The 12,778-nt window shown below is 40.1% G+C and overlaps 1 protein-coding gene across 3 annotated transcripts in view; it reads right to left on the bottom strand.

The window, feature by feature from the left end:
• The window catches only part of CPNE4 (copine 4), a 441,978-nt gene that overhangs the window by 126,478 nt on the left and 302,722 nt on the right, over positions 1-12,778 (bottom strand). For all 3 annotated transcript variants that reach the window (XM_043968781.1, XM_043968782.1, XM_043968783.1), the window contains exon 4: positions 3,596-3,667. In XM_043968781.1, the coding sequence (XP_043824716.1) occupies positions 3,596-3,667 (72 nt within the window). The remainder of the gene's footprint in view (positions 1-3,595; positions 3,668-12,778) is intronic.

Consider the following 12,778-nt stretch of genomic DNA (forward strand, 5'->3'; position numbering starts at 1 on the left):
CTTTTTTAATTTAGAATTTTAATTTTCCCAAATTATAGATAAAAACAAATTTTGACACCAATTTTTTAAAGCTTTGTGTTTCAAATTCTCTTTCTTCCTGCCTCCCTCCCCATTCTACCCCCCAAAGTTATACATGAGTAGTCATGCAAAACATTTCCACATTAGCCAGGTTGTGAAGGAAAATGGACAAAAACAAAACTTAAGCTAGAGGAACTAACAAAAAATTATGCTTCAATCCATATTCAGATACCATCACTTCTTTCTATGTAGATGGATGACATTTTTCATAAGTCCTTCAGAGTTGTCTTGGATCATTGCATTGCTGAAAATAACCAAGTCACTCACAACAGATCATCCTATAATACTGCTGTTATTTTGTAGACAGTACATTTCACTTTGTATCAGCTCATGTAGATCTTTCCAGGTTTTTCTGATAGCTTCCTACTCATCATTTTTTATTAGTATTATATGACTGTTAAGAAGGACTTCTGGATACTCTTTCAAAGCTCAAAGGAAGGGAAAACTGCGCTAATTATGGGAAGTCTGGGACAATCTCAAGAGACAGTGGAGACTAAATCTGGGAACCAAACACACCAGAACTGGCACTAGGGGTATGCAAGGGGCCAATAGGTAGGAGAGAACAAGAAGAGGTTTTTGTTTTAGTTTTTTGTTTTTGTTTTTGTTTTCCGGGGCAATGGGGGTTAAGTGACTTGCCCAGGGTCACACAGCTAGTAAGTGTCAAGTGTCTGAGGCCAGATTTGAACTCAGGTCCTCCTGAATCCAGGGCCGGTTCTTTATCCACTGCACCACCTAGCTGCCCCAGAAGAGTTGTTTTTGTTTGTTTTGTTTTGACAAATGCACATTTTTTAATCATGGAAAATTCCACTCTCCATGGTGAGTAGGTATTTATTTTATTATTCAAGCTACATGTGTCCCAATAAAATTACACATTCTCTAATGGACAGAAGTGAAGAGAAGACATGTGTCTTGTCCAAGGCACATAAATATACTGTCCCTATTCTACCTAATCCCAACAAAGGGAGACAGAGTGGTGTGGTTTAAAGACCACTAAATGGAATTAGAGGGCCTGAGTTTAAACCCTTTCTGGCACTCTCTGGATGGTATAGTTTTCATCAGGACAGTCCATATTTACCCTGTTTGATCTTGAGCAGTCACTCTCCATGGGTCTCAGTTTCTTCATTTGTAATGCATTGCGTGGGCTTCTGAGATCTCTTCTATATCTAGCATCCTATGATCTAAAAATAGTGCATTCCTGACACATATTTTGATATAAATTAAAGGGAAGCATCACTGGTACAATCTCACTGCACAATTAGGTAAGATCCCAAATCTAACAGACAGTGGCATTCAAAGCAATGGCCTGGAAACCAGCTGCCAGGCTCAGAGAGGATCTCTTCCCCTCTCCTCTCCACCCCCCAGTTCATTTTTATAAGTAATGCTTCATCCTCATTAAGCATTTGGGAACCAGAACAAACGGAAACTATTTTCTAGTTAGCTTTGTTCTAAGGTCTAATCCAATCAGTTCTCTCTGAGTTCAACTGTTCTATTTTGAATTAGGTCCATCTGTTACAAAGTGCCCATGGCAGACTACCAGGAGACTGAAGAGTTAGTCTGCAGTTAATAGTAAAGCTAAACAGGTGAGCAGGAGAGAAGAGTGGAAACCTGTGTGCTTCCCATATTCATGTACCAAACTGGTCTTTATTTAGGCTACACTTTCTCCTCAAGTCTAGTTTGTATAAAGCCCATGTGGCCAGTAATTGATGTAATTTTCTAGCATATACATGACTTTAAACATGCACTCCCTCTCTCTCTTTTTACATATGCACATCAGTATATATGTAGGGCGGTGTGGTGTGATGGATAGGGGGCTGGCCTTATAGTCATGAAGGCTCAGATTCAAGACTTGCCTTTGACACAGTGACTGTGTGACCTGGAGTCGGTCACTTAACCTATTATTGTCCCATGCTACTCTCTAAAACTAGAAGCTATAGCATAGTTGTCTACCTTAATGAGTAGAGACAGTTTATACTCCATGGAGTTTACATGTGGAATGGAGTTATAATCTAGTCCATTTTTTTCTGATTTCCAGTTCATTGTTCTGAGGAACTGACTTTGCCTGCTTAGATTTGGCATCCCAACTAATTGTGAAGTGGAAACTTACAAGAGTATGTTTCTATCATTGGAAGAAACAAGGAATAATGGATATATATGCCAACCTCACTGGCAGAAAAGACAAATTCAAGTTCTCCTTCTGACACATATTGCCTATGTGACCTTGAGCAAGTGATAAATTCTCAGTGAGCCAAGGTAACTTTCTTTGACTACAAATTGTAGAGCAGGTGCCTGTTTTCATTGGTGGAGGATGTTTCCTCATCAAGAGTGTTCTATGTAGACCTAAGTAACCACAGGTCTGCATAATGATGATGATGACAATAATAATCATATATGTACAATTTTCAAAGAGATCTCTTTTTAGGAGTGCAATTCATATTCAGGATCAGCTGATCTAGCCCAGTAAAATACTTTTAACCATCACTTTTTGCTTCAGCCAATCACTGTAAAAAGGACTTTGATGGAGGAAGATTTAGAAGCACACCAAGTTGAGGTTGCAATCAATGAAGGGGGAAAATGTTAAATCCCACATCTGGATCCCTACCCAACAGCCTCTTGGATGTTGGTTTAAAATAGTGAGTAAGATATTAGGTTTCACAACATCTTTAAAGGTAGCAACGATTTTGTAAGGTTACTAGATTGTTAGCAACAGCAGAGAATGGATCTGGTCTACCATCTATAATTCTCTCCTTTTAAATGTTGAAGCAACTGGGACATTCATTTCTTGTGAGACAGATACTTTTCCCTCAACCCACCTGGAGTAGTTCTGAATTTCCATTTAAACAAAAACAACAACAAAAGCTGAGAGGATTTTCATCCTTGTGGATCAATCACTTTCAAGTTCAAAGTGGGAGTTCAAAGCTGTCCTCTCCCCCACTTTTTTCTTGTCTGCAAATTCATTGGCTGGAACAATTCTCCAGCATGTTTAAAAGCTGGTTCCCTATGAAATTTTTTTTAAATTATATTTCAAAATTATACCAAACTCTTAGATCAAAGCAGAACACTGAAGACAAGGACCAAAGCTTGGACTAGAAGCCTCTGCATGTTTGGTACATTAAGACAATTATCCTTAGTAGACCAAGATGGTAGCAATATGGACCTTTGAAATTGACAGCTGACTCCCAATCTCCAGTTTACTTAGAAGTTGGTGTTTTTTGTTTGTTTGTTTTTACTTAGGAATTTGAGTCTCTCTCTCTCGATAAATCTTTTATCAGAGCTATTAACAATTAGAAGGACTAACTGATGGCTGGCTGATCTGCCTTTTTTTGTTCTTTCTTTCCCCCTTCCTACATTGTGGTGATGGCACCTAAGGTGGCAGGAGAGAGGAAGCAGAAACAAAGGCTATCCATGGGTGATCCATAGCCAACCATAGGCAACTAAAAATGTGTCTGCCTTTCTCTCCCTTCTGATTTATTCTGACCATCTCATTGGGGACATTGACCTCATCCAGATGGGAACTTACCGTTATAGAAGACTTTCCTGCAGTGTTTCCATGCTTCAGTAAGGATTTGGACAGCTTCCTCTGTGAAACGATCTGTACAGACAAAGGGAAAACGTTTACTGCATGGTGTTGGCTCTGAATTTTAGTCATCTCTAGAATGCTTTATTTGGTGGTCAGTCTAAAGCTACAATAAAATCATGCCTCCATAATCACTTCCCTCTTTATCTCTGGGCATTTCACAAACACACATCACTATCTGCTTCCTTGATCCCCTTTCTCTCATTAATTGTGAAGCAAAGAAGTTTTAAAGATTAATAAAATTAAGTTAAATTGGGTCAATGGAGGAGAAAAACAAGGCACAGCTGCAGACTCTATAACCCCCTTAGGTTCCCAGTAGAGAAGACACAAATCTTCAGACTAGATTAATCAATTGACAAGCATTTTTTGGTTTTGGGGTTTTTTTTTGGTGAGGCAATTGGAGTTAAGTGACTTGCCCAGGGTCACACAGCTAGTAAGTGTGTGTTAAGTGTCTGAGGCCAGATTTGAACACAGGTACTCCTAACTCCAGGGCCAGTGCTCTATCCACTGTGCCACCTAGCTGCTCCCCCATAAGCATTTTTTAAAAAAATGCTCCCACTGTGTACTAGGCACTGGGGAATAAAAAGACAAAAGTGGAAGTCTGCCCTCAGGGAGTTAACATTCTATCTGGGGAGACCTGATATGCTACATTTGCACACATGGGAATGTACCTTTGTTGAAAGCAGAGACAATGGGGAGGGGAAGGGGATATAATGCAAGACCTAAAAATGAAGCTATTGTATTTGTCACCTGTACGAATCTATTTTTAGAAGTCTTCATTAGAAAGTCATCAAGAAAATCATTAGCAGCCCAACACACAGCCAAATCAAGGACCAGTAATTGAGGTTCTCTCCATGATTCAGTGTCAAGACACAAAACAAGAACAGAATTGAGTGCCATCCATGAAGCTATTATTAGCATACGCTCCTCTGCTCTTCTCTCCAACCCTTATTCTGTGACAAAAAAGTTTAGTCAAGCATTAAGGTCCTGATGGATGCATTCCATATGATGCCCAAAGCCAAATAATTTCAAGAGTCTAGTTGAAGTCAGGTGCTTAGATCAAGAAAAGGAAAACACTCATTATTCCCAGAAAGAGAGAGTTCATCCCACAAAGGATGAGTGAATCCCACCTGCTCCAGCTGTTAAATACAATGATCTCCAAGAGTCTCCTAGATTTTTCTGTTAGCAGGACTCATTACCAAAAATGTGTTATTCATCATTGAAAATATTCACCTCAAGATGTGATAGAAAGAGGAGTTAGAGTATCTGGGTTTGAATTCTGGTTCTGACACTGGAAGCTGTGTGACATTGGTCAAGGCTCTTCACCCGTCTGGGTCTCAGTTTCATTGGTAAAATGATGGGGGTGGACTAGATCAGAGGTGTCAAACCCAAATAGAAATGGTATGTGTAGATAAATAGATAGACAGACAGAGAGAAATAGGAAGAGAGAAATAAAGAAAGACAGAGAGAGATAGAAATAGAGACAGAGAGAGACAAAGACAGAGAGAAATGAGGAACTGAGGTAAACAGGGATCAAATGACTTGACCAAGATCACACAGCTAGTAAGTGTCTGAGGCTAGATTGAAACTCAGGACTTCTTGACTGCAGGCCCCATGTTCTATCCACTGCACCATCTAGATGACTTAGAAAGACACAATTAAAATGTTTTGTATTTTTATTTATTTTGTTAAACACTTCTCAATTATATTTTAATCTGGACACTACAGCTACCCTCCATGAGTCTGACACCTCTGGACTAGACAATGTCTAAGGAAGCATCAGGGACAGCTAGGTGTTGCAGTAGATAAAGTGCCAGGTAGACTTGTCTTCCTGAGTTCAAATCTGGTCTTAGATATTTACCAGTTCTGTGGCCCATGGCAAGTCACTTAACCCTGGTTGCCTCAGTTACATCTGTAAAATGAGCTGGAGAAGGAAATGGCAAACCACTCCAGTATCTTTGCCAAGAAAACCCCAAATGGGGTGACGAAGAGTCAGACATGACTGAAAATGATGGAACTGAAAGTACCTAGATCTGTGATCCTAGGATTTCAAGAAAAGAGGGATCATAAAGTGCCATGGGAATTTGGAGGTGTCCATTTCATTCCTCTTTGCTAAGTCTCAAGAAGAACAGATCCTTCAGCACTTGGAGACCATAAAGAGAATTGATCTATTCATTCACAATGGAAACTGTCATGGTCAGCGGGATGAACTGGTTAGAGCCAGAGCTTTGGTCACAAGCCTGATTACCCGGAGGAGCAAGTTCACTTTTAATATGGAGGAAATTCTGTTTTGTGACTTCCTCCCTCCATCCTTGCAGTCAGTTCCCAAATGTGCTCCTAGGTCACTATAGAGTCTGTCATGAGAATGTAGATGGATCACCCCCCAGAGCCCTGGGTGCTGCTGAAGATCAGGAGCTACTGATTTATGCTGAGCCCATAGCCTTGCTGTTGGACATAAAGATCAGCTTATTAAATAAAGATATCTTTATATTCTATTATTACTGGACAGAACTTTTATCACAGTGCTTTGCACCCAGTCAGCCCTTTGGATCAGAGAATCACACATTTGAAGCTAAAAGAGACTTCAGAAGTCACAGAGACCAACCCTCTCATTTTATGGATGAGGAAAATGAGTCCCAGAGAAAGAAGTTAAGTGACTTAATAGATACTTATTGAATTAAGAATTCCCATGGCTAGGACTGAGGGATTTGCCTGGAGTTAGGAAGACCTGAGTTCAAATTCAGCCTCAGATAATTAGTAACTGGGTGACCCTGGGCAAGTTACTTAACTGTTTGCCTCAATTTCCTTATCTATAAAATGAGCTGGAGAAGGAAATGGTAAAACACTCCAATATCTCACCAAGAAAACCCCAAATGGGATCATGAAAAGTTGGACATGGCTGAAAAACAACTGACTGAATAGCAATCACATCTTTTCTCTGCCAAGAAAGCCCCAAATGGGATAACAAAGAGTCAGACATGACAGAAATAACTAAACAATGACAACACAAATGTCTGGGGCAGAAGGTGTGCCCATTGGAGAGACAGTTCATTTGGTAGCTTTCCTACGTGAAAGGCAGGTGTGTCCCATGAAGGTGATCTAGCTTTGACATAGGATATTCCCCAGTTCAGCCAGGTTGACTGAAAGCACAGGGTTATCAGACCACAGAGGCTAAACACTACTTTTTTTTTGGTGGGGCAATGAGAGTTAAGTGACTTGCCCAAGGTCACACAGCTAGTAAGTATCAAGTGTCTGAGGCTGGATTTGAACTCAGGTCCTCCTGAATCCAGGGCTGGTGCTTTATCCACTGTACCACCTAGCTGCCCCTAGATACTACTTCTGAGGCCACCTAATCCAAGGCCCTGATTCTACAGGCTAGGCATCAGAAGGCCACAGAAATGAAATGACTTGTCCCAGATAACACAGGTACTCACACCTGGGTATTAGTGGATAGAATGCTGGATAGGGGCTCACTTGAATCCTGCCTTGGACACTTACTAGCTATGTAACCCTGAATGAACTGTTTATAACTTATCTCAGTCTCATATTCCTTATTTGTAAAATGGGGGTAATAACAGCTCCTACTTCACAGGGTTGAGGAAATCAAACAAAACTTGCATAGAACATTCCATGAAACTTAAATGCAATTAAAATGCTAGCTATTATTTTTATCATTTTGACTATTTTTGCTAGTACGTGGCACCACTCCCATTTAACAACAAGGCAGAATTTTGAATTGTCATTTGACTTGAAATCCAGTCTTTTTCCCATTATGCCATGCTGCTTTTTAGGTGAGTTGACTGGCAGAACAGATGGTTCCTTCCTTCCTTCCTTCCTTCCTTCCTTCCTTCCTTCCTTCCTTCCTTCCTTCCTTCCTTCCTTCCTTCCTTCCTTCCTCCCGGCCTCCCTCCCTCTTTCTCCCTCCCTTCCCCCCTTCCTTCTTCTGACAGGCCATGGTCACATGGAAAGGATGGCCCTCCCTGTTCTTTGGTCAAAGCTATGCCAATAGCTAAACTCACTCGTTCAAGAGCGAATTAGAAGGGGCAGTTAGATACAGTGGATAAAGCACCAGTCTTGGATTCAGGAGGACCTGAGTTCAAATCTGCCCTCAGACACTTGGTACTTACTAGCCGTGTGACCCTGGGCAAGTCACTTGACCCTCATTGCTCTGAAAAACAAAAACAACAAAAAAAGAGTGAATTGGAGAGGAAGAACCTATAACAAAACCCAAAGAAGGTCTAAAGAGAGCCTTGGATTTGAAAATGCCAGTTTTTTAGGAAAAAAAATTTACGTGATAAATTTATTATATATTTAAAAGGAATAGCAGGTTGTTCATGGTGGATTTGCAGTTTCATGTGCAATCATTTCTTTTGTTGTGCTATGTTGTGGAAATGCTTGTTTTGTTCCATTAATTAAGAATAAAATAATTTTTTAAAAGGAAAGAAAATGCCCTCTATTACTTTTTTTGTTTGTTTCATGAGAGCCCTGACATCCAGAATTGACAATTATTTATTTGTCAGTATTTGCAACTCCTCCTTGGTTAAGTAGATGTTTAATAATGACACCTTTACCTTGCCACTGGGAAAATGCAGATTCAGAGAAAGCAAAGGAGATGCTCTTGGAAATGTTACTGAACTAGGCACTTTGGATGTACATCAAGGAAAGGCCAGACCCAGCAAATGACAAATTAGGAAAGAGTCAGGTTAAGTCCTGTGCAATTACATGGGGGTTGGACTGAAGGCATGACTCCTTTTGAATGGTACTCATCAAAGATGACCAGAATTGGCATTCTTTCTGAGAGCAGAGATCATGAATTTCTCCTCCCCTGTCACAATTTTAAAGGCAGCTACAGCTACAAGAGTCCCTATTACATAGAGGTAATCAGCATTCTTCCCTACAGTCCTAGCATAAGTGGTTATTCATTCTGGGTGAGCAGCTATTTCCCAGTCTGCTGAATAATACATACCTTTTCTGTAAGTTGAGAGGAACTAAAATAGCCAAGGAAACACAGGGAGCCAGGACTACAGGAGATCAGGGGGAAACTTACAGCCCCCAGAGTAACTTTATGGGTGATCAAAAGAGGGCAGGCACATGGATCAACAAACAGGAGGGAGAACTGATTTTGTAAAGTTGGGTTGACTACTGTCTGTCCAAAACCCAGATAATATATTCCCCTTTCCCTAGTGTCATATGGAACAAAAGAGGAAAGTGATCTGAGAAAGAAATAGTTCCCTGGATTTTTAATTTGGATCCTCTTAGAGTATGCTTATCTATTAAAAATTAATCTGGGGGCAGCTAGGTGGCGCAGTGGATAGAGCACTGGCCCTGGATTCAGGAGGACCTGAGTTCAAATTCGGCCTCAGACACTTGACACTTACTAGCTGTGTGACCCTGGGCAAGTCATTTAACCGCCATTGCCCCACAAAAAAATTTTTTTTAATTAATCTGTAACTTAAAATGACACAATATAGTCCTAACTAGACCTGGGTAGGAATCCTGACTTTGCTACTCAATACCTGTATGGCAGTAGTCAAAGACCTGAACTCCTCTGGCCTGTTTCCTCCCTTATAAATTGAAGGATGGCACTAAATGGAGGGAGGGGCCTTGCCTCTCAGGCCTCTTCCACTTCTAGAACTATGATCCTATACCCCAAGAGCTATGAAACATAGGAGTCAAGAATGTAATATGGTAGCCAAGAGAAAAAAAGCCTTTGGCTTCATTATGAGAGGTATAGTTTCCAAGAATATGGAGGGGTTAGTTCTGCTGTACTTGCATATAGTAGATAGACTGCTGGCCTTGGAGTCAGGAAGACCCCGGTTCAAATCCAGCCTCAGACATTGACTAGCTGTGTTACCCTAGGCAAGTCACTTAACCTTAGACTCCCTCAGTAAAATGGGGATAAGAATAGCACCTACTGGGGGCAGCTAGGTGGCACAGTGGATAGAGCACTGACCCTGGAGTCAGGAGGACCTGAGTTCAAATCCAGACTCAGACATTTGACACTTACTAACTGTGTGACCCTGGGCAAGTCACTTAACCCCAAATTGCCTCATCTCCCTCCCCACCCCCCCACCCCACCAAAATTTAAAAAAAAATAGCACCTACTTCACAAGGATGCTGTGAAGTTCAAACAAGGTAACCTATGTATATAAACACTAGCTTATTATTATATTGTTGTTGTTATTGTCAACAATCCAAATATTTATTGTGTTTAGTTATGTTCACCATATGGCAAAGAATTAGAAATCGAGGGGATGCTCATCAATTGGGGAATGGCTAAACAAGTTGTGGTTTATGAATGTAATGGAATACTATTGGAATGTAATGGAATACTATAAGAAATTATGAGTAGGCAGATTTCAGAAAAACCTGGAAACGCACATGTGAACGGATGTTGAGTGAATTGAGCAGAACCAGGAAAATATCATACCTAGTAACAGCAACACTGTGTAATGATCAACTGTGATGAACTTAGCTCTTCTCAGCAATACAATGATCCAAGACAATTCCAAAAAATTCGTGATGGAAAATGTTATCCACATCCAGAGAAAGAACTATGGAGTCAGAATGTAGATTGAAGCATACTATTTTCACTTTTGGGTTTTTTTTTTTCTTATGGCTTTCTGCCTTTGTCTTTTCACATGACTAATGTGGAAATATGTTTAACATGATTGTACATGTATAACCTATATCAGATAGCTTTCTGTCTCGGGGAGGGAAGGGAGGAAGGGAGAAATATTTGGAACTCAAAATCTTACAAAAATGGGGGCAGCTAGGTGGCGCAGCAGATAGAGCCCCGGCCCTGGATTCAGGAGGACCTGAGTTCAAATCCGACCTCAGACACTTAACACTTAACTAGCTGTGTGACCCTGGGCAAGTCCCTTAACCCCAATTGCCTCACTAAAAAAAGAATCTTACAAAAATCAATGTTGAAAATGATCTTAACATGTAATTGGAAAAAATAAAATACTACTAAGAGCAATAAAAAGTTATGTATATCATAGCTTAAGAAAGATATCGATAAGCTAGAGAATAGTTAGAGGAGAGCAACCAGGATGGTGAAGGGCTTCGGGTCATTGTCACATGAGAATCATTGAAGGAACTGATGATGTTTAGCCCAGAGAAGAGAAGACTCAGGATATTTATCATAGTATCCTCAAGTATCTGAAGGAGGAATAAACTTGTTCTGTTTGATCCCAGGTGGAAGAATAAGGAATGACAGGAGGAAGTTGCAAAGGAGCATATTTAAGCTTGCTATCAGGAGAAAAATGCGTCCTAACAATTAGAATTTTCTAAAAGGGAATGGGCTTCCTCAGGAGGAAGTGTGTCCCCTTGAAACACAGACTGAATTAACCCGTGTTGGGTATGTTAGAGTAGAGATTTCTTTTGAGTATGGGTTGGACTAGATGACTTGAGGTGTTTTTAGCTTTAAATCTTTTTTTTTTTTTTGGTGAGGCAATTGGGGTTAAGTGACTTGCCCAGGGTCACACAGCTAGTAAGTGTCAAGCGTCTGAGGCCAGATTTGAACTCAGGTACTCCTGACTCCAGGGCCAGTGCTCTATCCACTGTGCCACCTAGCTTCCCCTCTAGCTTTAAATCTTTTTTAAAGTATTAATTTTTATTGATATCTTTTGTTTTTATATCACTTTCATTTAGAAATATTTCTTCCCCTCCCCTACCAAGTGAAATATCTTCTATAATATAGAATAAAAAAGAGAGAGGAAAATCAGTTTCACAAAACTAACCAACATAACCATGCAGTCTCCCATCATGTGCGATATTCCACACCCATACTTCCCCACTTGGCAAAGAAGGAAGGAAGATCTAGATTTAAATCTATGATAGGAATAATCTTTACCTTAATAATCCACTCATTGCATATATGTCTATGCACAGGTTTGCCTGCTATGTCTCTATAGGAGATGAGCTTCTTAAGGCAAGCATCTTGTTTTCACATATTCAGCCAAGAACCAAGGAACGTTTTGGTAATAAATAGTGATTAAAGTAATTGGATAGATCATGAGGAAACTCAGTGCCCCTTCCCTCATGCAGTTAGCTAGACACACCACCGTTTCCTGTCACTTAGAGCTACATGTGTCCAAATGGAGATGATGAAATGTTTTGCTGGCTTCTAACATTTCCCAACTTTAAAAAGATGAGTTGTTAAAGCTAGGAGAGACACTTTCCCCACAATCCATCAGCTTCTGTAAATGCATGCTGGAGACATGCTATGCCAACGGAGCGACCAGTAGTGCTGATTCATCTAGCAGCTGCTTAGCAGGCATCACTGCCCAATGTGTTCATTAATAATTAGGATCTAGATCAATTTATTTCAATAATTATCAAGGAGGAATGAGTTGCTACTACTATTAGCTTCTCTTTGGGGTGATGGGCTAAAGAAGGAGCAATTCACAGCTCAAGAAATGATCATTACAGAAATGACCGTTGACTACAAACCTTATTCTTCACTTCTGTATCGTTACAGAAGTAACCACAGAGAAGACACACTCTGGCTCTGCAAGTAAACAAGGACATGGACACCAGTGAATGATTAAAGCCTACAAATTGGCTGACTGCACTCACCATCTGTCTGAAGTGGATGTACTTGTCAAAGGTTCTGCCAGTTAATCATTTAAATCCTACATTTTGGGCCATGACTGAAGACTTCTCGAGTTTTCCTGAGAGTATAATTTAGAGAATGTTATCTTTTGGGGGGGTGGTCTTTAACTATAATTCGTTTGTATGGGGAAACTCCAGATATGGAAACTCCCTCCATTAATGCAAATTGGCATATTGTCTATGACCTCTAATCTCAGAGAGTTGACTAGGACACTGAGAAGTCCAGTAATTTGTTTATGGTAAGAGCTCGTATATATCATAGGAAAGACTTGAATCCAGAATAGCCTTCTATCTACTATTCTGTCATTTCTCATAGGAATTAAAATTCAATTAAATTAATTAAATTCAATTAAATAAAAATTAAAAATATATGAAACTAAAACAGTCTTCTCTTCCTCAGAATAAGCTCCCAACTCAAGAGAAATGGTGCCATTTAGCAATTGGTATGCAGAACAATAGGCTATGGTAACTAAGCTGCCCCTCACTCTGGGAGACAGAAAAGTACTT

Source organism: Dromiciops gliroides, chromosome 5 (genome assembly GCF_019393635.1).
Source record: "Dromiciops gliroides isolate mDroGli1 chromosome 5, mDroGli1.pri, whole genome shotgun sequence".
NCBI lineage: Eukaryota > Metazoa > Chordata > Mammalia > Microbiotheria > Microbiotheriidae > Dromiciops > Dromiciops gliroides.